At 48.3% G+C, this 22,430-nt stretch overlaps 7 protein-coding genes across 7 annotated transcripts; 4 read left to right on the top strand and 3 right to left on the bottom strand.

Moving 5' to 3' along the window:
* Positions 1-50: 50 nt before the first annotated feature.
* Positions 51-2,779, bottom strand: EV420DRAFT_751280 (copper radical oxidase variant A). The gene is made up of 4 exons (XM_060483334.1): positions 2,582-2,779; positions 2,437-2,531; positions 1,814-2,385; positions 51-1,762 (listed from the first exon to the last, which is right to left on the bottom strand). The coding sequence occupies exons 1-4, from the start codon at positions 2,693-2,695 to the stop codon at positions 192-194; spliced, it is 2,352 nt and encodes a 783-aa protein (XP_060327234.1). The 5' UTR covers positions 2,696-2,779; the 3' UTR covers positions 51-191.
* A 4,169-nt stretch (positions 2,780-6,948) lies between these two features.
* On the top strand, positions 6,949-7,694 carry EV420DRAFT_1274799 (uncharacterized protein; the record flags this gene model as incomplete). The annotated part of the gene is made up of 2 exons (XM_060467864.1): positions 6,949-7,133; positions 7,184-7,694. 2 exons carry the CDS (start codon positions 6,949-6,951, stop codon positions 7,692-7,694), a joined length of 696 nt encoding a protein of 231 aa, XP_060327233.1.
* Positions 7,695-8,325: 631 nt separating this feature from the next.
* Positions 8,326-10,183, top strand: EV420DRAFT_750930 (salicylate 1-monooxygenase). Its single transcript, XM_060483333.1, has 8 exons — positions 8,326-8,445; positions 8,507-8,712; positions 8,767-9,227; positions 9,286-9,303; positions 9,354-9,533; positions 9,596-9,685; positions 9,733-9,783; positions 9,838-10,183. The coding sequence occupies exons 1-8, from the start codon at positions 8,417-8,419 to the stop codon at positions 10,147-10,149; spliced, it is 1,347 nt and encodes a 448-aa protein (XP_060327232.1). The 5' UTR covers positions 8,326-8,416; the 3' UTR covers positions 10,150-10,183.
* Positions 10,184-12,919: 2,736 nt separating this feature from the next.
* On the top strand, positions 12,920-14,537 carry EV420DRAFT_750912 (uncharacterized protein). Its single transcript, XM_060483332.1, has 2 exons — positions 12,920-14,198; positions 14,249-14,537. Exons 1-2 carry the CDS (start codon positions 13,176-13,178, stop codon positions 14,483-14,485), a joined length of 1,260 nt encoding a protein of 419 aa, XP_060327231.1. The 5' UTR covers positions 12,920-13,175; the 3' UTR covers positions 14,486-14,537.
* Positions 14,538-16,314: 1,777 nt separating this feature from the next.
* On the bottom strand, positions 16,315-18,003 carry EV420DRAFT_750878 (uncharacterized protein). The gene is made up of 5 exons (XM_060483331.1): positions 17,734-18,003; positions 17,557-17,613; positions 17,044-17,506; positions 16,793-16,989; positions 16,315-16,743 (listed from the first exon to the last, which is right to left on the bottom strand). The coding sequence occupies exons 1-5, from the start codon at positions 17,823-17,825 to the stop codon at positions 16,437-16,439; spliced, it is 1,116 nt and encodes a 371-aa protein (XP_060327230.1). The 5' UTR covers positions 17,826-18,003; the 3' UTR covers positions 16,315-16,436.
* Positions 17,881-20,337, bottom strand: EV420DRAFT_1563100 (tRNA-pseudouridine synthase). The gene is made up of 12 exons (XM_060473922.1): positions 19,984-20,337; positions 19,849-19,934; positions 19,696-19,801; positions 19,559-19,640; positions 19,369-19,510; positions 19,239-19,317; positions 19,125-19,188; positions 19,055-19,075; positions 18,925-19,004; positions 18,611-18,868; positions 17,967-18,563; positions 17,881-17,911 (listed from the first exon to the last, which is right to left on the bottom strand). Exons 1-11 carry the CDS (start codon positions 20,167-20,169, stop codon positions 18,090-18,092), a joined length of 1,578 nt encoding a protein of 525 aa, XP_060327229.1. The 5' UTR covers positions 20,170-20,337; the 3' UTR covers positions 17,881-17,911; positions 17,967-18,089.
* Positions 20,338-20,382: 45 nt separating this feature from the next.
* On the top strand, positions 20,383-21,610 carry EV420DRAFT_750749 (Pre-mRNA-splicing factor Cwf15/Cwc15). Its single transcript, XM_060483330.1, has 6 exons — positions 20,383-20,555; positions 20,605-20,865; positions 20,919-21,175; positions 21,227-21,314; positions 21,362-21,386; positions 21,440-21,610. Exons 1-6 carry the CDS (start codon positions 20,443-20,445, stop codon positions 21,440-21,442), a joined length of 747 nt encoding a protein of 248 aa, XP_060327228.1. The 5' UTR covers positions 20,383-20,442; the 3' UTR covers positions 21,443-21,610.
* The last annotated feature ends 820 nt before the right edge of the window (positions 21,611-22,430 follow it).

The following is a 22,430-nucleotide window of genomic DNA, read 5'->3' as shown; positions in this document are numbered from 1 at the left end:
GCGTGTACAACCTGCTCTAAGAAATTAACAAGATTTTAAATATGAGCAGGTGAAGGTATGCAGTGACGTGGAAGGTAATGAGGATAAAAATAACACGTGGAAAGTGAGAGAGAAAAATCCATGCAACTGTCAAGTCCGCATCTAATACCACTGGAGACATACCGTGAACGCACTCTTGCCTCCGTCATCAATCAGTACCTATGCGGCCGCCCAACAGGTGTACTTGTACTCATCCTCGACTCAGCAGCATATGGATCGTAGTCCATACTCATCCCGTTGCGATCGTGTGATTCATACTGATCTTGATACGGCGCTTGTAGACTTGCTGTGCTTGAACTCCATGATTCGTTTTGATTATATGCATGCTGTAATGGGATAAAGGCACTAGAGTCAGAACTCCGCAAGGCCTTATCCGTCCCACCAGCGCCAGCGCCAGCACCTAGAGAAGCTCCAAACCCGGGACCGTCGCGCATCGCATACGACGACGTAGGCTGACGGTTGGCCTCACGTCTTCGTCGCGTTAGACAGATACCAACAAGCGCACCGAGTATGCCCAAGACCACCAATCCACCGACAACCCCACCAACAACGGCAGCAGTATTAGTCTTAGAACCACTATTTTGATCACCGCTACCGCTTGATGACGTTGTAGAGCCATCGGCAGAACCTTGGGCGCTGGTGTTGTTAACACTAGCTGGTAGCACAGCTGCAGCAGCTAGTGTCTGCGTTTCGATGTTTCCACTTCCAATGATGGCGTAAGAACCATTGCTCGGAATGCCATTCACAACGACGTGCAAGAAAGCAGGTCCTGGCTGGTAAATGTTGGCGTTCGGGGGCATCTGCGAGACGTGGAGCACAATGGAGCCATTACTGTTCACAGTATACGTGCTATTGAGTTGAAGATAACGCTGGCCCATGTTCATCGCATGCGTTGTCCAACCAGTTCGAAGAACGGATACGAAGGCACTTGCGGCGGCATCGTTAGAGTCGCCGGAGTAGGAGCTGGAAGGTATGGTGACATCGAAGTAGTCTCCACCGTAAGAGAGTTTAGAAGGTAGTCCGGTTGGCTCCGGTCGGGTGCTGGCAGAGAAGTAAGGGGGATAGAAAATTTCGGCGCGATATTCGGTGTTGAAGTAAGTGGTAAGGTTAACGTCGACATTAGGGTTAGATCCAGCAATCATTACAGATGTATCGGGGAGAACGATGGCGGACGAATGGTACAAACGAGCAATATCAGATGTGGAGAACCCATCATTAGACCACCTCTTGCCGCTGTCTGCTTCGGGGTCATAAAGAGCAGGCGTACCGACGGGCCCGGAGGCAAGTGACATTCCGTAGGGCATGTCACTGTAAGATGTCGTCTGGAGAGTCATAGTGGAATAACCAGCAGTGCCATTGACACCTCCATTCACTACCAACAGCACGCCGGTGGGAAGAATGACGAACTGACCCATGGTCCTTCCCTCTAGCATATCGTCGTCTTTGACATATACCGGAGAAGAGCCGTCCTCAGGTTCGGGGGTAATACGGTGACAATCCGTTGAGGCTGGGTACTCCCATGTGTTGATGAATGGCCATGAGTAGTTACCCCAGGAGTAGTCCGGCATGTCAGAACCACCACAGAAGAGGATCGTGGGATTGTAGTTGTTCTTGGGTGTAAGAGGAAGCATGGCGACGGCTCCGGATGCGGGATACACGCGAACGACTCCGCCAGGCATATCTGGGAGCGCGGTTTCCTCGTTGGAAGTGTGATTCCACAGAACTGAAAAAAACACGTTATTCACAGAAGTACGCGAAGAACCAATCAACTCACCAGTTGAGACGTTGGCCTGAACAAACATTTTACCAGATGGCATCAGGAAGGTGTGAGGGTAAGAGTTGAGACCGGAAGTATTGATCATGAACTGCATGGTAGTGGCCGTCCTTCCATTGGCTGGATAATACTCATAGGTGCATTCAGCGGCACCACCCTCGAACTCTGGGTCAGTGTTGGGGTAGTTCCGGTTAATGTAACCGCCGTTTGCAAAACCGCCGATAATGACGATGTCACCTTCAGCGGTTGGTTCAGCCGTAGAATACCATCGACGCTTTTGCATGGCGAGTACGCTGGGATCATCAAACCAGCCACATTGAGTGCTTTGAAAGTCGGATCCCGCAGCACAGGGGTCGAGGACCCGAATTGCTTTTCCGCCATCATAGTCCTGATACAGAGCATCATACGAGGCCGAGCCCTCGTCGTTTAGGACAGAGCCAACGTTACCGCCTTTGGTAACAGCTCCATTTCCACCAAATGTCACGAACGAACCGTTGGGAAGATGCATCCCGGACGAGCAGAACACGTTCGTCTTAACGTCCTGCACGACGACCTCGTGTGTATCGATATTCCTGGATGATGTTTAGGTGACAAAGCAAAGATGTAAACTTTATTTCACTCACCAAACAGAACCCCACGCGGGATGACCGTTGACCTGAGCGGCGTTACCCTCCGCTTTATCCAAGATATACACTTGATCCTTATTGCCGACGAACATCTAGGGGTCAATGAGCATTGCCTACAGCAACAAAGAGGCGAAATCCGAACCATCATAGCGCTAACTAACGTGTTTCCTCCATCTGCAAACGCTCCGACTTTCTGTGCCCAGGTAGGCGAAGTGGTTGCTAGCGTAAAAGCTAACAAGGGTAGTGAGGGTATCATCGTGAAGGTCGTAACCCCTGCCGGAAGTGTTGGTAGAAGGGGAAAGGAAAGAGAAGAGACCGCGAAACGTCGAGCGGTGGTGAGTACGGTATGGAGGGAGGAAGCAAAAGAAAATGAATGTGATGGTGATGGAAAAAGGAGGCACCCAAAAACGAGTAGTGCGGGAAATTTACCGGGTTTCTACAAAATAATGAGAATCGATCGAACTTTTTTTCGGCTGCCCAATATAGTAATTCATAGGTACCGGCTTTCTTTCAACAGCGACTCAACACCAAGAGCAACAGTAATGAAAGAATAAATGGTTTAGAATTGATTCCCGAAGCAGTACACAATGTTTTGGTGTCATCAAGTCATGCAATGGAGCCTGCAGTGATGAAGAAAATACCGCTGATTTGGGATTTGACAGACCAGATTAGCGGATTCATGAGGATCACAAACCAAAGGCCCGGGTGGTGATATCAGAGCCTTTGATGGGTAATTCGGAGGAATATAGCCCAGTTGTACGTCAGGAAGGTATAATTCGCAGTGCTTATGCATTTGGTGGAATCCAAAATGGGGAATTACTATATTGGGCAGCCGAAAAAAAGTTCGATCGATTCTCATTATTTTGTAGAAACCCGGTAAACAGCTTTGGTTTCACGTCAACAAAGGACCCACGCCACCCCGCCTATTTTTATATTTTCGTACAATCTTCTCGGCATCCGCCTTTTACGCCAATCCGAGACACATCCGTTGGTATTTTAGGCCTGAATCATGGGCAAATCTTCCCCTCGTTTTGGGGTCCTTCTGTGTCACACTGCCATGGCAGCATGACGACCTCTTTTCAGATGCTCCCCATTTGGTCTAGATGGACTCCGAAACAGCGAAACTTTACCAACCTCAGGTCACTTTGAATGCTCCAAATTTCGAGGATATCTTTTGTGCGGGGAAAGAGACCCGCGTCCAAAAATAAAGTTCATGAAATCCAATTTTAATCCAAGTAGCACCGCCACGAGGGCCAGGCGTAGTCCGCGATGAAATTCATTCCTCCAACCTTCTTTGGTTCTTTCAGCGTTGAACTTATTGGCAACCAACTGTTGATCTGTCGAGCGAGAAAAGAAACATCCTTGCTGACACATGTACAGGCTATACAACAATCAATAATGTGCACGTTTTGTCTCGCGGATTAGCCTCATCTTCGATCCGCTGTTCCAAAGGAAAGGGTTCCATCGCAGAATTGGTATTACAAAGCCGTCCCCCCTCGCCTTCCCATCGTGAAAAGCAAAAGGCCAAGGTTTCCTAACGGATTCGGAACAAGATCCCAACTTCGCTTCCATGAGTTTCCCACCATCAAAATTCCACATATACAGCACAAGCAACTATTTAATTGTCGTTTGCCCATCATGATGTTCCTGCAGATGATTGTCATTTCAAAAACTAGAATTATTGACGTGATCAGGACTGCGCCCCCGCATAGTCGATTTTTACCTTCGGATGATCATGTCTAGACTAGTCCAGGCGCGTTATATCGATGGTCCACATCGACTCTAATCCACTACGCTTAGGAGCCAATGCAGAAGGGGATACTGTGTATTGACTGCAGTCGACTTAGCGAATTGAACAGAATAAAGCCTGACGCGACCTGGAATACAACAAAACAATATGCTTCCTAATGGTGTTAACAAGCTGTTGTTAGACTATACACGGAGGAAGAGAGCAACTTCCCGTGATAAATCATACCAAAAGATGGCAAAAAGCTTGTCTTGGGGAAGAACTGGCCTTGGCAATCAGAAAATCTAGGTGCGTGCACACCGCCTCCGTTCTTCAAGTTTATTTCTTCTTCAAGACCAGGGAATATTCGATAATCCTTATAAGCCACTTGCACGAACCTGAACCCTAGGCAGGGTTGGCGAGATGGTCCGGTCGAGCCTCTGAAGGGTGTGATAGTGGATGGTGGTAACCGATAACCTAGTCCAAAAGTGATATCCGACGTCTCTATGCCAGACCCGTCACTCTATGTTATCAAGCAACAGATCTCTGCTAACGTACAGCTTCTTTTGAGTCCGAGTCGGCTAGTATGAAGTGGGATTAATGGCGATAAGACTAACCGGAACGCGAATTTTCTGGCAGTCGGCTCAATAGTAAGGGGAAAGTCATGGATATAAAAAGCAAAGGCCAGTTTCCTAATTGTCCGAAGCATCTACTGACTCCATGCAGGAAAGGAGCTGCTTCAAGATCCGCGGAGGAGGAGTGTTCAGAGCATGAGAAGCTTCCACAGCAATAATAGTAAACCGTGGATCCTGATGAGCCACTTCCGGCCGCAACTTCATTGAACGACGTCAGTGGGCGTTAATGAACACCCCGCGACAATATAGGTGAGCTTTTCCTCCTTCGGTGTGTGCCAAGAACGCGGGCCCTATAATTCTCCGTCCATGAAATTCAGCTGTTACGTCGCATCTCCCTACCTTTACGCAAGTCCTTCATGGGGGGTGGGGGACTTGGCCCAGAACAAGAAGACGAGAAGGATTTGGTGTACTGCACAGATTTGAACCGCCCGTTCCAACACGCTTCTGAATGAGTCTCGTTACACTATGCGGCGTACACGTACCACGAACTAATAATCCTTCGTCAACTGATGTGCAGGCCTGTGATCTGCAATGTTATCCTGTTTCAACCAGAAACGGCCATCTCCCTCAGATTTGGCATTAGTTGAGTCCTATCTTCAAGAAGACGAGAGGAATGGGCTGTGTATACGGTTAGAACGTTATAATCGAGGTAAATCTGACGTACATACTCTACTCGGCGAATCTCTACTGAGTACTAGAGTCTACTGGTGCGCAGAATAATAATCAAGGAAGGAAGGAAGGAAGGAAGGCCAAGAAAAGACTTGAGTCCGGATTCCGAGTCCCAGAGCTTGGAATACCACCAGTAATGTCGCAGAAACGAGGGGCAAGATTCGGGGCCAGCATCCAGGAAGAACAGAAGTAAGGTCCCTCAGAAGTGCCGGACCGGACGAGGTGTGGAAGAAATGCGCTGGATAAAACCACAGGGGCAGCCAGACAACATTAAAAAACTGGTGTGAGCTAGAATAGAGGGATTCAACGCGCTTGTTGTGCTAGGTAAATCCTCGGCAGAGTCGATGTAAGATTGAACGAAGTACAAAGGCTGTCCACTGGCCCGGAGAAATTTGAGAACATACTTATCTGACATTTCTGCGGAAGCAGTAGAGCTGTAAAAGATGTTGTGACCGGTATGCTCGTTGTTTGAATCCTTTTGGGGGGTGACCACGGCTACCAGAAAACTTTTGTGACTTCATTCGATACAGCTGATACAGTTTGTCAGAAAATTCTCCCTTTTCATGTGGGCAAGAGAACAAGAATCATACCTTTCAGTGGTAGACGACCTGATTTCGACATATTTGGGCTTGGATGAAATGGCCCCTGTGGCTGTGTAACCGGAGCCGTGGAAGCAAATTCCGAGTAGACGACACATCGCACTTGTTCTCTCCCAACTTCCATGGCATTGAACGGATGGGGAATGCCTGGAAGAGATCCTGAAATGCCCACACTGGTCGACTCTCACACAGCCCGTCCGGATATTCCACCGCCGCCAGGCGCGACACATACTGGATTCGGAGGGTAATAGTCTTCTCTGTCGACAGCAGACGACGTCTGACTCAATTTGAAGTGCCGGGAACGACAGCGGCAGAATCCATGATGCATTTCCAGGATACAGTCAGCGTGCAGCGTGCGTAGCAATATCTGGTGCATTTTTGAGCATTTTCCTTATTATTCTTCTGTAGCGGTGCCCCTGGCGCCACCCCAGTTTGGCCGGCCCAGAATTTGAATGGATGGACTCCATTAACCGACGGACTCTCGCCCTTGGACTTTCCTCAGACACCAGGATGGGGACGCCAGACGCCAGATTGGGGAGCAGGATCAGAGTCGTGGCAGGGCCCGCCAGCTGGATCCTGGGGTGGCGGTATACCTGGTACACCTCACCCTCGACAAGGACGTGCGGTAACGCCTAACAACGGCTTCTTCAGTACAGCCTGGCAACCACCAGAGACGACAACACCTAACACTTTGTCTGGTCAACCAGTAGGCGATGGATGGTATGGCGCTGGAAATCGGACTGCAAAGAGCCCATTTGTTATGCCAATTAGTCCATCCAAAACATTTGGAGACGGTTGGGGTGCTGTAGATAATGATGCGCCTCTTGTATCTGCCCCGCTTCCGAAGCATCACTCTCCATCAACTGGGGAAGGTCACAGGATGAAGCGATCGCTGACTTGGGGTCCAACTGTGGGTAAGAAGACCAAAAGGAAGTGGTACCCACACGGAGATATCGATGAGTGGAATCCGGCGCAGCGACCGCGAGATTGGAGGGCAGATTTTGAGATGAGACCATTCTTCATCAGGCTCAGTTTGTCCAAGAATCGCTCTGATGTTCAAGGTATGTTACTTAGCTTACGCGCCGAAAACGAGCTCATCTGTTTTGCTTAGAGAGTAACGATCCGGAGCGACGGATCTTACATGGCCTTCTCGCATATGATGCTCACGCTCCCTCAATACATCTTGATCTTCGTACAGATCCCTTCACACAGCCCGCCATGTTCTCTCACCTCGGTCGAGCATACAACCAAATAGACCTCATGCAGATCGCCACGAATCCGCCTGCGCCGTTCATGCGCCTGTACCATGCCCGCTATCCGTGGTACGTGGACGTATACGCGTCGAACCCAAATGGCGTAACAATCTACGATATTCTCATGCAGCTGCACGTGCAGATAATGATGCCGATTGAAAGCCGGCATTACTATTGTCAGGACGTGCGGAGTAAAGAGAGGGAGTTGCTCGGCGGGGCATATACCTCCAGATGTCATGGAGATAAAGAGCTCATGTCGAGAGGAGTTTTGAGGGTAGATTTTCTGGGTATGGAGGGTCGGCTATTGTTGCAGGGGTTAGTCAGAGGGAGGAACGGTATGTGGGAGATGAAGATCGCCAAAATCGACTCGTGAAAGCTGTTGTATGAATTTTCCCTTTCATTGATATCACTAACCATCTGCATTGGAACATGTACGTCCCCGTCTCGTCTTGGTTTATTGTTCTTTTATCATCTGTATCACTTATCTATTTTCTCCATCAACTCAGCTCATGTTGTATTATATGTAGACCACATAATTTGAGGTATCATTGTTGATTTGACTCGGTGACTATCATTGCAGTACTCGGTACTCTGGTGTTCTGCCGCCGATTGCCTTATTCGCGGTGAGTTACTACCGGTGTCTTGTCGTCTCAGGAAGAGATAATGGAATAACTCGTCGGCAGGTCTTTCCAGGAACTTCTAAGTTGGAAAATGCGGCGGTGGCGGTATCGGGCGTTTCCACTACGTTTCCTAGCGCCAGGTTATACCACTATCGCGATCTATGTCCACTTTCGCCTCCGCGCGTGCACTTTAGCGCTGGTCACTTACCATTCCTCTTCCCGGATCCCCTTCAGGTTACTGGACATCTGTTTCTCCGAAACTCTTCATTTCGAGTCGGACGTCACAAGCTAGTAACAAACGTCTGTGTAATTTGTCTCGGGCTAAGATCAAGATGGAAATTTCGAACTGCGGAAACTTCCCTGCAATCAAGTACAGACACTGAAGTGATCTTATCAGGAATGAAAAAGTCCCGGGGCATTACTTAAAGGCCTTCTTCCCGTTAGAACTGAATGCATAGAACACGGTCAACTCCCCATGGCCGCGAAGTTCAAGGTTATCGTCTGGTGAGCGTCAATCGTTGTCCTACTAAATGGATCCACGGCGGCTGACCCCACTTTCGATCAGCGGTGGCGGATTAAGCGGACTAGCTTTCGCTGTAACACTGTCCAAGTATCCAAATGTGGACCTCGAACTCTACGAGGCTGCAGGTCACTTCTCCGCGGTGGGAGCTGGCATCAGCGTATGGCCGCGGGCTCTAGAAGTCATGGAAATGATGGGTATGGGACCTGATCTGCAGAAGGTGGCGTCTGCCCCGTTCACGCAGGACTACGGTCAGTCGAAGTACAATTCTTTATTCGTTTCCGAGCATTGACGTCCTATGTCAGTTACTGCTTGGAGTTTCAGGAAAAGTGACCAGGCCGTAGGAAAGGAGTTTTGCCGTGTCGACTCTAGAGGGCACTGTCAAACGTTTCACCGAGGCGACCTGCATGACGTTTTTGTGAACCATCTTTCGCCGCGATGTGTCATTCATTATTCGAAGCGATTGCAATCGTATTCCGAGCAGCCTGATGGATCGGTGAAGATATTCTTTGAAGATGGGACGACTGCTGAGTGCGACGTGCTAATCGGCGCCGATGGAATAAAATCTCGAGTACGGGCATCTTTGCTGAGAGATAAGGCGCGAAAGGCCTCGGCGGACGGGAGACTAATCAAGGCTGAAGAAATTCTTTCCGGTATTCCTCAGATGTTTACAGGATCGGTCGCATATAGATCATTAATCCCCATGGGGAGAATCAAATCGGATCCTATTGCACGCGACTTTCAAGTTCCCTCGCAACCTACACAGGTAAGTTGGTTTTTACGCCCCGGATGATAGCATTAACCTTTCAGCCTCTGTATTTTAGTACTGTGGTCATGGCATCGTGAGTCCTTTCCTCTTTTCGCTAATTTTTCTCTCATGAATTTCCGGTAGAACATCGTTGTATATCCGGTGTCGAATGGTACCCTGTTGAACGTTGCCCTCTTTCGGCATCAAAAACACCTAATGGGTACTTCATACGATCCACCGTTCCCAGTCCAGGTAGACAAGGCGGAACTAATGTCGCGCGCCGAGTTTTCAGAGTGGGAACCGGAAATCCAGGCATGGCTACGTGTGAGTTACTCTATCACCCGTTTGATTGATGTCCGCCCTTGTTGACGCATGTCTGGACTCAGTGTATTGACAAGCCAAGCAGATGGCCTATGTACTGCACCAGGGTGTTGCCATCCTATGCGTCGGATCGCGTTGCTCTTATCGGTGACTCAGTAAGCACGCATGGAATAATTAATCGCACAATTGACAGGGTAAAAAGGCACATGCAATGCTCCCGCATCAGGCTTCTGGCGCAGGTCAAGCAATCGAGGTACTTTCTTCATCGCTGTCTCCTTGCCCTGCTCATCTGATGGAATTCTTTCAGGATGGCTATTTCCTAGCCACTCTTCTCGGTCACTCGCTCACAACGCGGAAAAGCATACCCAGAGCATTGGAAATATATGACTCCGTTCGCCGTCCGTTTGCTATTGATGTTTGGAAACGATCCGCAAGCAACGCTAGATATTTCACTATGACCCATGAAGATTTCGAATGGGACCACGATGCGCCGGAAGCTGAAGTATGGGAGAAACTTGCGGGGACGGCGATAGCTATTAACAAAGGCTTCGAGTGGGCATGGACGACATCATTCAAAGGGATGATGGCAGAGGGTATACAGATGCTAGAGGCAGCATAGAGATAGATGTGCATCTTGCATTGTGTTCCACTGTTCATCCACTTGGCTCCAAGTTACACAGTCAAGATCACTTAGCCGCAGGACGGTATGATATATATGATAACTTTACACCAAAATTACACTTTTTCCAAACATCTTTTGGATCAAGGCAGTTGATGACGCAGTCGCTAAGCTCTTTACGTGCATACTGACACTATATAAGCTACTTTGAACTATAGGCTAGGGGGAAGTGTCAGGCTGTTAACCATTGGTTGTTCATATCCAATAGCCAGATTATCCAGGACTTCTAGACGGCGAAGTTCGAAGAATATCGTGTCCGAAGCCAAGGAGTCATTGTCAGACTCTTGCCGCGAGAATTGTATCTTGTGGTCGAGGTCTTTTGGTAACAACCTTCTTAATTAAATCGGATCAGTACAACGCGTGCGCTGGAGAACATGCCTGCAAATTTTCGCTCGAATAGACGAGTTGATAAGCAGAGCGTGCGCCATACTAACAACAGCCGCGGTGTCATATGAAGCATCGATGGTGTTCCGACTTGAGTAGAGCTGTCCGTAAAGGGCATAGCTGTAACGCCCTTGAGTCCTCAGCGACGACCGCCTACGAGACCAATCAAGGCAGGGATATTGTCGCGAACTCATCACCCTTGAATCTTGAACCTTCGAATACATTGCCAACGAAACTGTGTCGCTACGTCAATTCTTGTCACTGTTAACTTCAACTGTCCCTAATCCAAAGGCCCGGGGGACGTATTGGACCTTGGTCAAATAATTTACCTGTCAAAATATGTAAACTAACAATTTCAAAATTTGAACGGAATCGCTCAAAGGTAAAAAGGCGCTACCGGGGATCGAACCGTAGCACCGGACTTTGGATCGAATTAGTTGCTGTGGCTATCATGTTGTTACCTCCTATTATAATTACAGGATAATAGACCGATATTGATCTTGCATTCGCTCCACCATTATCTTCAAAATACAAATCATATTCCACATATTCTGACACGACTCGTGCGGACTTGATTCAGATATCCTCGTTCTCCGCTGTGCTTGACCTTCTGCGTTATCGTCACCTTTCAGGTCTCTTTCATCCTAAAGGTTTGGCGCATATCTACAATAATTAAACCCTCTCATGACGTTTGAGCATGTAGAAACCGAAAATTTTGCGCGCTAGCGCTTTCATCACAACATCTGAGTTTTTCAATCTTCTATTCTCCCAGGTTCCATCGTTGCTCTTTCGTCCGACTATCATTGATTCTCATTCTGGTCTCTTCCGGCTCTAAGCTGTAAACCGTTTCGTTTTCGTCGTAAAAAGGGGTTATAGACGCGAGTGCTGGTGTTTCCGCCGGTGTGTAGTTTCCTAATTGTATCTTTTCTGACCCTGTAGGTGCTTACTGCTACTAAAAGTGGCCCTTTGTCATCAACCTTCGGTGCTACTTGTGCACTCGACACCTTGCTCTGTTGCGGGTTGTTTACCCATACTCTCCTTCTGGTGGTTCGTTTTGCGTCGACGTGGCTGACAGTCTGTTTCTCACACTCCTCTTGTCGTAGACAACCCCAGAATGAAATCGTTCGGCCGCTCGCTGCTCTTATCTCGGAATGATCTACGCTGCCGTTACATCCTGTCTTCGAGAAGGTATTCTGCCATGCCTCGTACGTGTTGGTTCTGGTGCCCCTTTTCTAATTGCAGTCTTTCTGACAAACATTTAGTATTTCGGCAAGTCCTTTTACAATCCAGGCCATGATTATTGATGAAAGAAACCGTTATTAAAGACATCAAGGCATCGGCCCTAGCGGCGTCTTCCGTGATCCTATAATCAAACAGCGCAAGTGCGTAAAATGTCTCAGGCAATTTTCATGTACTTATTTTTATCAGGTTGTCGGAATGGCTTGATACCTTGCGCTCAGGTTCTGTGGATGTGCCAACAAGCACTAAAGAACTAGATCGCATGTTCTGGCAGCAGTTTCTATACCACGGGTGGTCTGGCGCCCTTAGTCGTCCAACATCTGACTTACGCCGACTCTGTGATCTCGACCCTGACGCAGAACGCGCGTTCCATGATGTAGATAGGCTTTACAAGGTGTTGGAAATCACCGACGCTGCGCTCTTCTGTAAGGCGGCAGATAACGAACCCCCTGATTTGTTCGTTGAAGACGAATCATGCTTCGCTGAAGTTGTCTCGCAGCTGCAGCCACCGATACCGTTCAAGTACACGACCTTTCCCCCGGAACTTGATACAGCGATGATTAAAACGATGATCGGATCAATCGAAGCGTCGTCGTCTTTTAGACCGACTGAACACCTCGAACAATACATCAATGATATGTTCACTAATGTCAAGGTGAGAATATCCTGTTCTGATACTCTCTATACAGATGGTATCACATTCCACACAGATTCCTCCTCATATTACCAAGCTTATGCTACCCGCGGAACGAATCCCACGCAGGTTCACTCCTGAAGATCAACTTCGGGACCAGGTTTCTAAACGTATGGTACCCATATCCAATCAATTATACGCAGCTGCAAATTTCCCATATCGATGGTTCCGCAAAGGTGACCAGGAGTTTTCAGCGGCTTTGAGGGATCTCAGGTAGGTGCAGTTGCCAGTCCACCCTCTATTTTAATTGACTGTACTCCTGTTACAGAGACCCAGAGGGGCATATTGTCTGTCCGATATGGGCTACAACGGACTGCATATTAGCAAGAGTTGATCCCACCTCCCAGGAAATGGCCAAACCTGTTGAAATCGCCGCCTTTATCACGCTCAAAAACCCCGAGGAGCTGAATTTGGCTGGACAAGCTGTCCATGTGGTGAGGCCAAGAGATAACGTTTTGCCCTCGAGCGGCGAAACGGATGGGAAGAATTCGATACCACAGCACTCTGAGGCCTCCTATGCCAAGGCGCTAATCGCACAGATGGGGGCAACGTTTTGGTTTACTGGGGCGAACGTAGGGGTATGTAGCTTAATCATTGTTCTACTCATCTTCATTAATCGTCACCTCAGTGTTTTTGGGATGGTTACTTCATGGTCATGGCCAAAGTGATCGAGAATGGCGAGCGCTTGGACATCCATTTTAGTCGTGTCGTTGCCGCCGGTTCTCGGTTTACCCCGTCCTTGCAACAAATAACGGCGCAGACTTTGCATGCTTCAGTAGCCGGTCACATAAAGGCGGCGAAGGAGGCGGCAAGAAGGCGGCAGGATGCCCAGGAACGGAAACTGCGCGATATAGAAGTAGCAGAGGAAGAGGCGCTTACTGCTGTGACAGAAGTGGAGGATAAAATGGAAGGGGTTGAACAGGCCCTGCGCCGTACAAAGGCACGGGGCGATGTGGATACTACAACGGCAGAGAAGGAGGTGGAGAGATGCGAGAAGATGCAATTGGCAGCTTCAGAAGTAGCTGCGAAGATGGCTCGTGAGGCTAAAATAGCAACAGAAAACTACGAGGAGGGCAAGGCTGCCGTTGACGACCTTCAGGGTGGGGGGTGCTACGTGTCAGACATCTATCGAAAACTGAACTCGTATGGGCTTTTCACTTCTATCGGCATACTGGCAGCTCGTGGTCTCCCTCAACGCCATGCCCGACGCAAACCCAATGTATCTTTGGTGGTTCACCCATTTGGCAGGGCATCTTATAAGTGGAGCGGTGTGCTACATGATAAGCATCCTCTGCCGTATGTAGATTGTGGGAGAAACATTCTGGGAGGCGGCCTGCACGGGATTGTTTGCGACGGCATATTCCACGATGTTGATGGAACAACTATCCCGGTTGTTGTTAAGATGCCTCGTCTTACCAGGAAGGTGGCACAATTGAATGAAGCGGCAGCGGCTATGGAACATGAATTCCAGGTATATAATGCACTACGTCATATGCAAGGTTCTGTCATTCCTCGACTGTATGGTTGTGGCTATGTCGACGACTGGTACAGCGGGAGATCGATACCTGCTTTGGTATTAGAGAATGCAGGCGGGAATAATCTGACTTCGCTTGATATCTCAACATTGACGCAGGATGTTAAGATTGCCATCAACAATGTCTTGAGTACCTTTGTGCGTGGTCTTCTTCTCTGCTTTGACAGTTAATAATCGTTATCCAATAGCACAAAGAGGGGTGGCTCCATGGTGATATTGCAGAGAGGAACATCCTCTACTCAACTGGCACCGATGGCCGAAAGCAATTTCGTCTTTGTGACCTGTCCTTAGCAGAGCGGTGGGAGTGCGAGCTTGATAAACGAGATGAGATCTTCGAGTTGTTTAAAATCTTGCATCCTTGTGAAGAAGACGAGGATGATGACAATGATCCGATTTGGAAAGAGTACCGAAGTTATGTCAATTAAAAAGGGTTGTAATGACTTCGTATATTCGATGATCTGGTGGATGAGAGTGAAGAAGGTCAAAAATATTCTGAGACCTTTTCAGCGAGTGCGAACTTAAGAGGTCTAAAATGTTGCGCCAGCTTAACATGCACCCTTCCAGTCATAAATTGCCAGCCAAGCCTCGTGTTCATATTACGAACATGTGCAGTGGAAGGCGAAAAAGGGAAAAAGAAAAAATCGATGGGGTGGTAGCGATTGTCAGGGCCCGGCTCGGCTCGGCTTTGAGGGCTTGGGCTCGGCTTGAGGAGGCTCAGGCTTGTAAAATCGCAAGCCCAGGCCCAGGCTTCATGCAATAGCAGGTTCTGAGTGAAATCATGAGTAAATCCCGAAGCCATTGTTTTATATACTAACCAAATATCGACCTTGTACATCACGAACCACAGTTCCAGCCTGCTTCGGACTCTCATCTACATTGTCCACTCCGAAAGGAGACCTTCATTGTACTGTCGGAACTTTTTGGGTGAGACTTCTTTCTCTGTCGTGTTATCAGTGGTGATACATTTATGAGAAGTATCAGGTATGTTTGACTCACCAGGATCATCAAGATTCAGTATCAAAAGGTCATGTAGGGTACCTTCAGAAAGCCCAGGCTTGAGCCCAAGGCTTGGGCTTTCAGAAATCAAGTCAATCGCTACGGTGGTATCCTCCGGGCCCCTATGGATCTGTGTTCAAAGAGGCTCAAAGAGACTACTACTACTACTACTACTACTACTACTATGCGTAAATGAGCAAATCTTGAGGGCCAAGCATACTATAAGCATATATATCCAGGACTTCGACTATTATTTACCATGCCTCGCAACATGGGCCAGTTCCGTAAGATCGTCGCACTTTCGCCTTTCAGTTTCTCTTGCGGTCTGGGTAGCCCCCGTTTACCTTCGTCTACCCCGCAAAGTCTTCTAGAACGCGCTTCGGAGACATTGTAACACCAAGAACCTTTGCATAACCACTTCGGTTGCCGCCTGGAGTCGACAAGTTCAAGATCGATTGTATGCATCAACCGGCAGTGAGACTGGTTCGAGTCTAGCCTTTGCATGACTGACATCTGCTTTGGGCAGAAACTGCATGATCCTTTTCTGTTCTTCAAGTTCCATCAAAGTGATTTTTTAAAAGGAAAGGCGTGTCCTGAAGTCGAGTGATATTGATGAGCTTTGATCGAGCTGCTGAGAAAAGGATGTAGTTTTTATTAGCTGTTGGTGTTCCTGAACAGAAACGTAACAACGTCTGTACTACAGAAGACTATCCGAGCAGTGTATTGATGGATATGAGTGATACTAGAACAATAAGTAACTGCTACGGGACCGAACCTGTTCCATGACGAGCAAGATATAGGACAACGCAGGCGTTTGTTATCACTAACAACAAATTACAGCTCCCGTAACGGGACAGTCGCTTTTCCCGGATTTAGCGATGACGTTTCGGATGGCAGATGTCGGGCGTGGCGTTGACGTAGGTATCGTACAGCATAAATTCCTAGAGCCGCTAGGAGTCCATAGGAGTTAAGTCTCCTGTAGATGGAAGATACATAGCATTTACTGCTGTGAAGCTGATCCACCTCGCCCTTAGCAGTATAACACGCAGCTTGTGCCTCCTGCAACCTTGCACGAGACTGCGTCGCCTCCAGCTCTTGTAGCTGTCGTTCCGCCTTGTCCAGCCGCCTTTTTGCCATCTCCCTCTCCTTGTGCCGGACACGCTCCACGACAGCCCGAAGGGATTCTATCGATACCCTTTTGTTGGATTTCTGGCTCTGAGTATTCGCATTCGGAATCGGAAGCCCAGCAATGACCGGACTAAATCGAATGTTCAGGCGCTTTCCCTCAGGTTCTTCTTCAACATAAGCGATTGCCCAGGAACGGCCGTCATGGAGACACTGGAACAACTGATGAATGGACGCACAACGAAGAAGAAGTAACTATACCGCAAGGCTGGCACCTGACGCCCAGAATTCAAATCCGATCTGAGTAATCAGTTTTTCGCCTTTTGTACGAGAAGACCGTTTCTGTTGAGAGTTCTTCTTTCTCGGTCCCGTTAGAACGTGATCTCTAGGCCGTATGGCGTGAATTGCCTGTCCGATCATGTTGAGCACTTGGGGCGTTTTGAGTTCGATGAACATAACGATGTTAAGCGGTTGCTTGATCAAACTTGTTGTAGGGTCAACTTCAACAAGAAGTATATCGGCGTTGGACCAGCCCGCGTCGACGATGTGACCATTGACGTCCCTATACGATACCAGTCAGAACGAAGGTAGTGGATGACAAACTTATTCACCTTAGATATTTTAGCGCATCTTGAAGCTCCATATCGGTTTCTGAATACCAACGATACGGGAACCCTGCACGTTCATAGATCGCATTGATTGTGGCCAGGTTTCTTCCACGTAGTTGGTCCCGAAGTGTGACTTCCTCTATTCCGTCAAATTCGACTTGATCAGAAGGAAGGGCAGCCGCAGTAAAGTTTACTGGCACCTGAAAAAACAGTATTAAGCATATAATTAAGAAACCGTGTTGAAGGCGATATACCGTGATATCACTAAATGCGTCAGAAATAATTTTTTCCAGCTCCTCTGTCGGAGAAAACGCATCGTCAACCTTCACATCTCCTAGCATGGCTTCAACCGTGGTTGTTACAGCCACCGGCCGATGAGTGGCTCCCTTAGAAATCATGGACTCTAAATCGTCCCAGTCGACTACCGTAGACCCCAATTCCTCCAAATCAATCTCATTTTGAGGTGCAGTACAGAACAGAACCGGGTCCGTGATTTCCATCAGCGTTTGCACTTGCGCGCCGATACTAGGGTTCGATCGATCTTTGAAGCTGAGTTTATAAAAACGAGATTGCTCCTTTTCGTCAACACGACTACGAGCGCCGGACCATCCAGGGCCTGAAGAAACTGTCCAGTAAAAGGGGTTTAGTTCTTCCATTCTTAGTGGAGCTTTCTTTTCATCGCCGTGTTGGGCTTCGGATTGAATTTGTTTTGAGATGCTGAATAGAACGAATAAACAAGCGTCTAAGAGAGGACACATCGAACGCACCGGATATGTTCGGCTTTCCTTTCTTCATCTGACGGTACGTTAGAGACTTTGGCATCCCTGCATTCATGTATTTCCAGGTCAGCGAACAGCCATAAACTGGATATCAGACACACTCACCGAGGGCCTAGTAGTAGCTGGCCATCAGAGAGCTATCATGAAACGTTGAGAACAAGGCACATACCACGGCCAGCGGAATAACACCTTCGACTGCTGGAGGGTGCTAGCCTCAGGCGAATCTGCTTGAGTGCAGTCTGTGCTGAACAAATCATCCTCGGTGGGTGGTGGTCGTAAAGAAGTTAGTGATTACACAACCCAATGCATGGCGCGTGCTTGACGTTCCAGCAACCATGACAGCTATAGAACGAGAAGAGAAGCGGCGTTTGGTTCCAAACCGACGATCCAACAGGGTGATCGAGCCACCACTACCCTCAAGGTTGAGTGCTCGCTGAATAGACACAATTTCTGAGGCGTATCCATCTCTGTTGTACATACACGACCATAGCCCATCTAGATGTATGTCGGCACCAAGACAACTATGAACTCGATCTATCCCAATCCCAGTCTGGCGCACTCCATTCGGGCATTTCCGTCTCAAATGCGCCCAAGCTTGTGGTATACCTAAGCGCATGAAGAAATATATAGAGTTTCTCCGGCTTGGGATCTGGATGAAGCGGCAAGTAACATTCGGGGCAATAGTGCTGGTCAGCTTCGACCAACGGAGTCTGCACCACAGGCGCCAATCCCTGCGCGCGCTCCACCGCCTCGTCAACGGACAGCTGAGGCGCGTCCGAGACTGGAATGGCATCATCGGGAGTTGTTGGTGTAACTGGCGTCGCTGGGCTTGTTCCTGACCTGAATACGTTCAGGGACTCATCGACGAACTCGGACTTGCCCTTTTTCTTCTTGTTACGTGGAGGCAGGGGCTTTAAAGCCCAATGTTGCGGTCGTAGTGGTTCTTTCGCCCGGAAAACGACATCACGCCACCTACTCCAGTCCTCTGATTCATCCTGTATGCCGTGAGCATCTGATTCGACGATATAAGATAGAAATTTGCCTTCATATTTCTAAGGCGTGTAATAACCCCGACGGCTTCGCTTGAAAGTGGTACAGGTGAGCCCATACCGATATCCTTCCCCGTCTCTCGAGGTAGAAGTTTGGGTTCGGACGATGAAGCAGACGAGGTCCCGTCCTTGGCTAGCGATTCAGGGCTACCACCAAGCTCGGTGCTGTCTTTGAGATGTGGAGGCGGAGCGGGAGCGGACCGTTCATCACTGGGAATGAGATCAACTCCACCCCTTCCTAGGCTGGTGCCCTAAATAATGCATAATGTCGTGAGAGGGTATATAGCGATAAGGCAAGTATACAAACCCAGATTCTGGTCTCAGAATATACAGGATCGTTGGCGACGGGGTGTCCCAAGTACTGCAAGTGTACGCGAATTTGGTGTGCTATGTAAATTGTGAGACACAGCATATTTCCCAGGATGATTTGAACATACATCGACCCGTCATAGGCTTGCCTGAGAAAAGTGAGTAATAAAAGTATTACATTACAAGTGGCCGACTCACAAAGGACGACGCTACTATCTGTTTTTGTGTCATACCGAATCCGATTGAACACAGTTTTGGCTGCCTAAACAAAATATAAGTTTGGAATGACAATCATAAGGCGGCTGTACTCACTTTGCCCTCTGGATGTACAACGTTCAAACCCATTTGTCTATCGATTGTAAGCAGTGGCTCTTCGCAGACAATTTCTTCTCTATGCGACTTCAATGAAAGGGATGGGTTGATCTTTTGAAAGGGAACGTACTCGGGGAATTCTCCCTTGCACCTCGCCACATATTCTTTCTTAATGGAACCATCCATAAATTCTTTAGTCAGTGATCGAGCGCGCTCCGTGGAGGTTGGAAGGATCATAAGCCCTGAGGTCAACCTATCCAGCCTGTTTACAGCTGCAAGCTGTTGGGATCAGTCGTAACAAGAGGAGTTAAAATACGTACTGTATACCTTCTCAAAACCAAACTCGGTCATGAGAATCTCTACCAGAGTGTTCCGATAGTACCTCCCTGATGCATGCACAGGCTAATAAGAAGTCAGACGAAAGATGGGACGGAATGAACAGCATGGACGAACGAACGATGCTGCCCGGTTTGTTCACGACTATAAACTCCCGCTCCTTGTCCTCGAAGAGCACTTTGACTGGCGTCGATGTTACAGGTGGCTCATGGCGGTGAACGACATTCCTGATAATAGTCAGCTAAGGATGAGAAGGCGCGCGAGAAGGATGTACTCCATGAGGTCTCCATCTTGTATTATTGTATCAGGCTTGGCAGGCTTCCGATTTAATGTCGTAACTCCGGATTCTAATGCATATCTCTGTATCGCATACATAAGAAGAAAGGGAGAGTAAGTTCAAACGACGTACATAGTATTCCATTGACCGATCTCTAAATTCGGTAGAAACAACCTCGAGTATCTCGCGGCCTATCCATCTCTCCTTCGCGTATGTACTATACGGATACCAATATGGCGGTATCTTCCGTAGGCCAGGCGCAACAGGCGGTACTTGAGGCTCCACATCGGCTAGTGTAGTAAGTACGAGGCTTGTCATGACTCGACTGAAAAAACTTGAGGGCGACAATAGTAATTGTGGGAGCACAAATCTTGCGCGAGACGCGAGGCGGTCGATGCTGGGATATGCCACCTTGATAATATTTCTAACGAACTGACGGGCAAGGTGAAGCGTAGCCAGCGGGCCGTCGTGAATGGCAAGAAGAAAGAAAAAAGCCCTGTCTGTGGCTGTGTAAAGCCTTCACGTGCCTACGTTCACCCTAACCCTAGGCCACTTCTTGTTCATTCTCGTCATCTACACCCATATACTTCGATGTCTACAGCTCACAGGCCGACATGGGACCCAGCACAGGCCAAAGATGTCAAGGGAGGCTCTCGCCAGTTCTCTGTACGAGATATGGCATCTCACACGAAGTTGAAATTCCGGTACAGCATTTCTGTACTTTTTCATGCTTCACCAGCTAATGCATTGTAGACAAGTGGGTCAAACATCAACAGACGAAGTCAAGAAAAGAGACCTACGCGCTGAACTCTTGGCTGCCGAGCAGGAAGCGCGGAACAGGAAGCGCAAAGCTGAAGGAAAGGCACCGCTCATAGAAGATGCGCCTGCGGATGATGAAGCCAATAAGCGGAGAAAACTCTTGCAGGATGCTATTGCTCTCGACAAGGACGATGACGACGATGACAATGGAAAAGGAGAGGACAAGGATAAAGACAACGCTGAGGAAGAAGACAGGTGCGTTTCTATGTAAAGCCTATCACGTATCTGGTGGCTTAATTTTATCTTAGTGAGGATGACTCGGATGATGACGAAGACGACACCGCAGAACTGCTACGCGAACTTGAAAAGATCAAACGCGAACGAGCCGAAGAAAAGGCACGGCAAGAACGTGAATTGTCAGCGTCACAAGCGGCGTCGCGAGAAGCAGAAATTGCCACCGCTAACCCCCTTCTCAATCTGGCGGCTGCATTGGGGCAGGAAACGCCTACTGGTGTGAATACTACTGTTCCCGGGACCTTTTCCGTAAAGCGGCGTTGGGATGACGGTACGTGTCTGTTCTCTTTCCAACTCATACCAAAATAATTTGTTTCTCCAGACTTAATCTTCAAGAACCAGGCCATGGATACGAGGAACAAGCCTCAGGGCCAGTTTGTTAATGACCTCCTGCGGACACAATTTCACAAGTGCGTCTTAACGCTTTCTGTCACCACTGCTTCTCATTTTTCTGCAGGAAATTCATGGCAAAGTTTATCAAGGTCTGTTAGTCGAAACTCTGGAGCTTACATGTCGCTGATCTACTTTTTCATAGTGATTTATATGTACTACTTGACACGGCCGTAATATATCGTACACTTTCCGTTCGAAAAGCGATTACTATGTAAGGTATGCCACGACCCCAACCTTCAAGTTTGCTAGGCCAACGCAGGTCTTCGTATATGCTAGCAAATAGTGCTTTGAAGTCTGTTTTACAGTGGTGTTGAGCAAAGAAACACAATAGAGATATGTCTATTTCTTTCTCACTCATTGGTACTCTGGCTGCTTTCTGGAAGCACGAATTGATGTCCAGGTAGTAGCGGATGAGTTGATCAGACACCCCCAAGGAGTGTGTTGTATTCCCGGAAGGAGCTTGATTTCGAGGTGGATGCACTAGATGTGGGGTAACTTTTGCGTGGGCATGTATGATACGACTGTGTATGGGAACAAGGCTGAATCGCTGTTTGATTCGATGAGATCGACATGACAGGTCATGGAACGAGTAGATTTGGAGAGAAAAGGTTGATGGACTGAGGACTTTTTGGAACGGATGATAGAGCTGAAGTAGAACAGGTATCCAACAGTTGGAACGTAGATGTTTTGGGAGGTAATACTGGCAGACGTCCCTCCAGAGGCTGCAGTCTGCAGATGCGGGGGCATCCAGTCATGAAGGTGATACGGTCGCCAGATGGATGTTCAGAGTATCAAAACTCGGAAATAATAATCTCAACGAGCTCGAAAGGCAGCTGAGCCATCGTCAGTGTCAAAGATCACTTCGATATGCCTCGGCAAAATTCAAAGTATAGCCTTGTTTGAACATTTCCCACCAAAGGTGCATTGTCTTGATAGACGCATAGGTCGGTCGCCACGGCGGACAGTGCTAGAAATCGTAAATTCAGCTGGGTCGGCCTTCGTGAAACGACAGATGCACCGACTGCAAGCTCTCCCATTCAGTCTTTCCGTAGCAACCGTCTGTTTCGCATTGCCGCGAGAGTGAAGATGATGCTACACGTCGCGGTACAGTGCCACAACGACTGTCAATCTCA

The sequence above is a fragment of the Desarmillaria tabescens genome (genome assembly GCF_030435595.1).
Source record: "Desarmillaria tabescens strain CCBAS 213 chromosome Unknown EV420scaffold_36, whole genome shotgun sequence".
In the NCBI taxonomy this organism is placed as follows: Eukaryota; Fungi; Basidiomycota; class Agaricomycetes; order Agaricales; family Physalacriaceae; genus Desarmillaria; species Desarmillaria tabescens.
This window is presented reverse-complemented; position numbering and strand designations above follow the sequence as displayed.

Bases quoted from the DNA above. Each gene is read 5' to 3' on its own strand.
- EV420DRAFT_751280 (XM_060483334.1), bottom strand. From the start codon at position 2,695: ATGATACCCTCACTACCCTTGTTAGCTTTTACGCTAGCAACCACTTCG. The intron at 2,532-2,581 runs GTTCGGATTTCG...ATTGACCCCTAG, and splicing joins CGTTAGTTAGCGCTATGATG to ATGTTCGTCGGCAATAAGGA. The intron at 2,386-2,436 runs GTGAGTGAAATA...AACATCATCCAG, and splicing joins CCCGCGTGGGGTTCTGTTTG to GAATATCGATACACACGAGG.
- EV420DRAFT_750930 (XM_060483333.1), top strand. From the start codon at position 8,417: ATGGCCGCGAAGTTCAAGGTTATCGTCTG. The intron at 8,713-8,766 runs GTCAGTCGAAGT...GTCCTATGTCAG, and splicing joins CCCGTTCACGCAGGACTACG to TTACTGCTTGGAGTTTCAGG. The intron at 9,784-9,837 runs GTACTTTCTTCA...GAATTCTTTCAG, and splicing joins GCGCAGGTCAAGCAATCGAG to GATGGCTATTTCCTAGCCAC.
- EV420DRAFT_750912 (XM_060483332.1), top strand. From the start codon at position 13,176: ATGGTCATGGCCAAAGTGATCGAGAATGGCGAGCGCTTGGACATCCAT. The intron at 14,199-14,248 runs GTGCGTGGTCTT...GTTATCCAATAG, and splicing joins ACAATGTCTTGAGTACCTTT to CACAAAGAGGGGTGGCTCCA.
- EV420DRAFT_750878 (XM_060483331.1), bottom strand. From the start codon at position 17,825: ATGATTTGTTCAGCACAGACTGCACTCAAGCAGATTCGCCTGAGGCTA. The intron at 17,614-17,733 runs GTGCCTTGTTCT...ACATGAATGCAG, and splicing joins TATTCCGCTGGCCGTGGTAT to GGATGCCAAAGTCTCTAACG. The intron at 16,990-17,043 runs GTATATCGCCTT...CTGTTTTTTCAG, and splicing joins ACGCATTTAGTGATATCACG to GTGCCAGTAAACTTTACTGC.
- EV420DRAFT_1563100 (XM_060473922.1), bottom strand. From the start codon at position 20,169: ATGACAAGCCTCGTACTTACTACACTAGCCGATGTGGAGCCTCAAGTA. The intron at 19,935-19,983 runs GTACGTCGTTTG...TATGCGATACAG, and splicing joins ATCGGTCAATGGAATACTAT to AGATATGCATTAGAATCCGG. The intron at 18,869-18,924 runs GTTTGTATACTT...TGCATTATTTAG, and splicing joins ATTCTGAGACCAGAATCTGG to GGCACCAGCCTAGGAAGGGG.
- EV420DRAFT_750749 (XM_060483330.1), top strand. From the start codon at position 20,443: ATGTCTACAGCTCACAGGCCGACATGGGACCCAGCACAGGCCAAAGAT. The intron at 20,866-20,918 runs GTGCGTTTCTAT...ATTTTATCTTAG, and splicing joins AACGCTGAGGAAGAAGACAG to TGAGGATGACTCGGATGATG. The intron at 21,176-21,226 runs GTACGTGTCTGT...TTGTTTCTCCAG, and splicing joins AAAGCGGCGTTGGGATGACG to ACTTAATCTTCAAGAACCAG.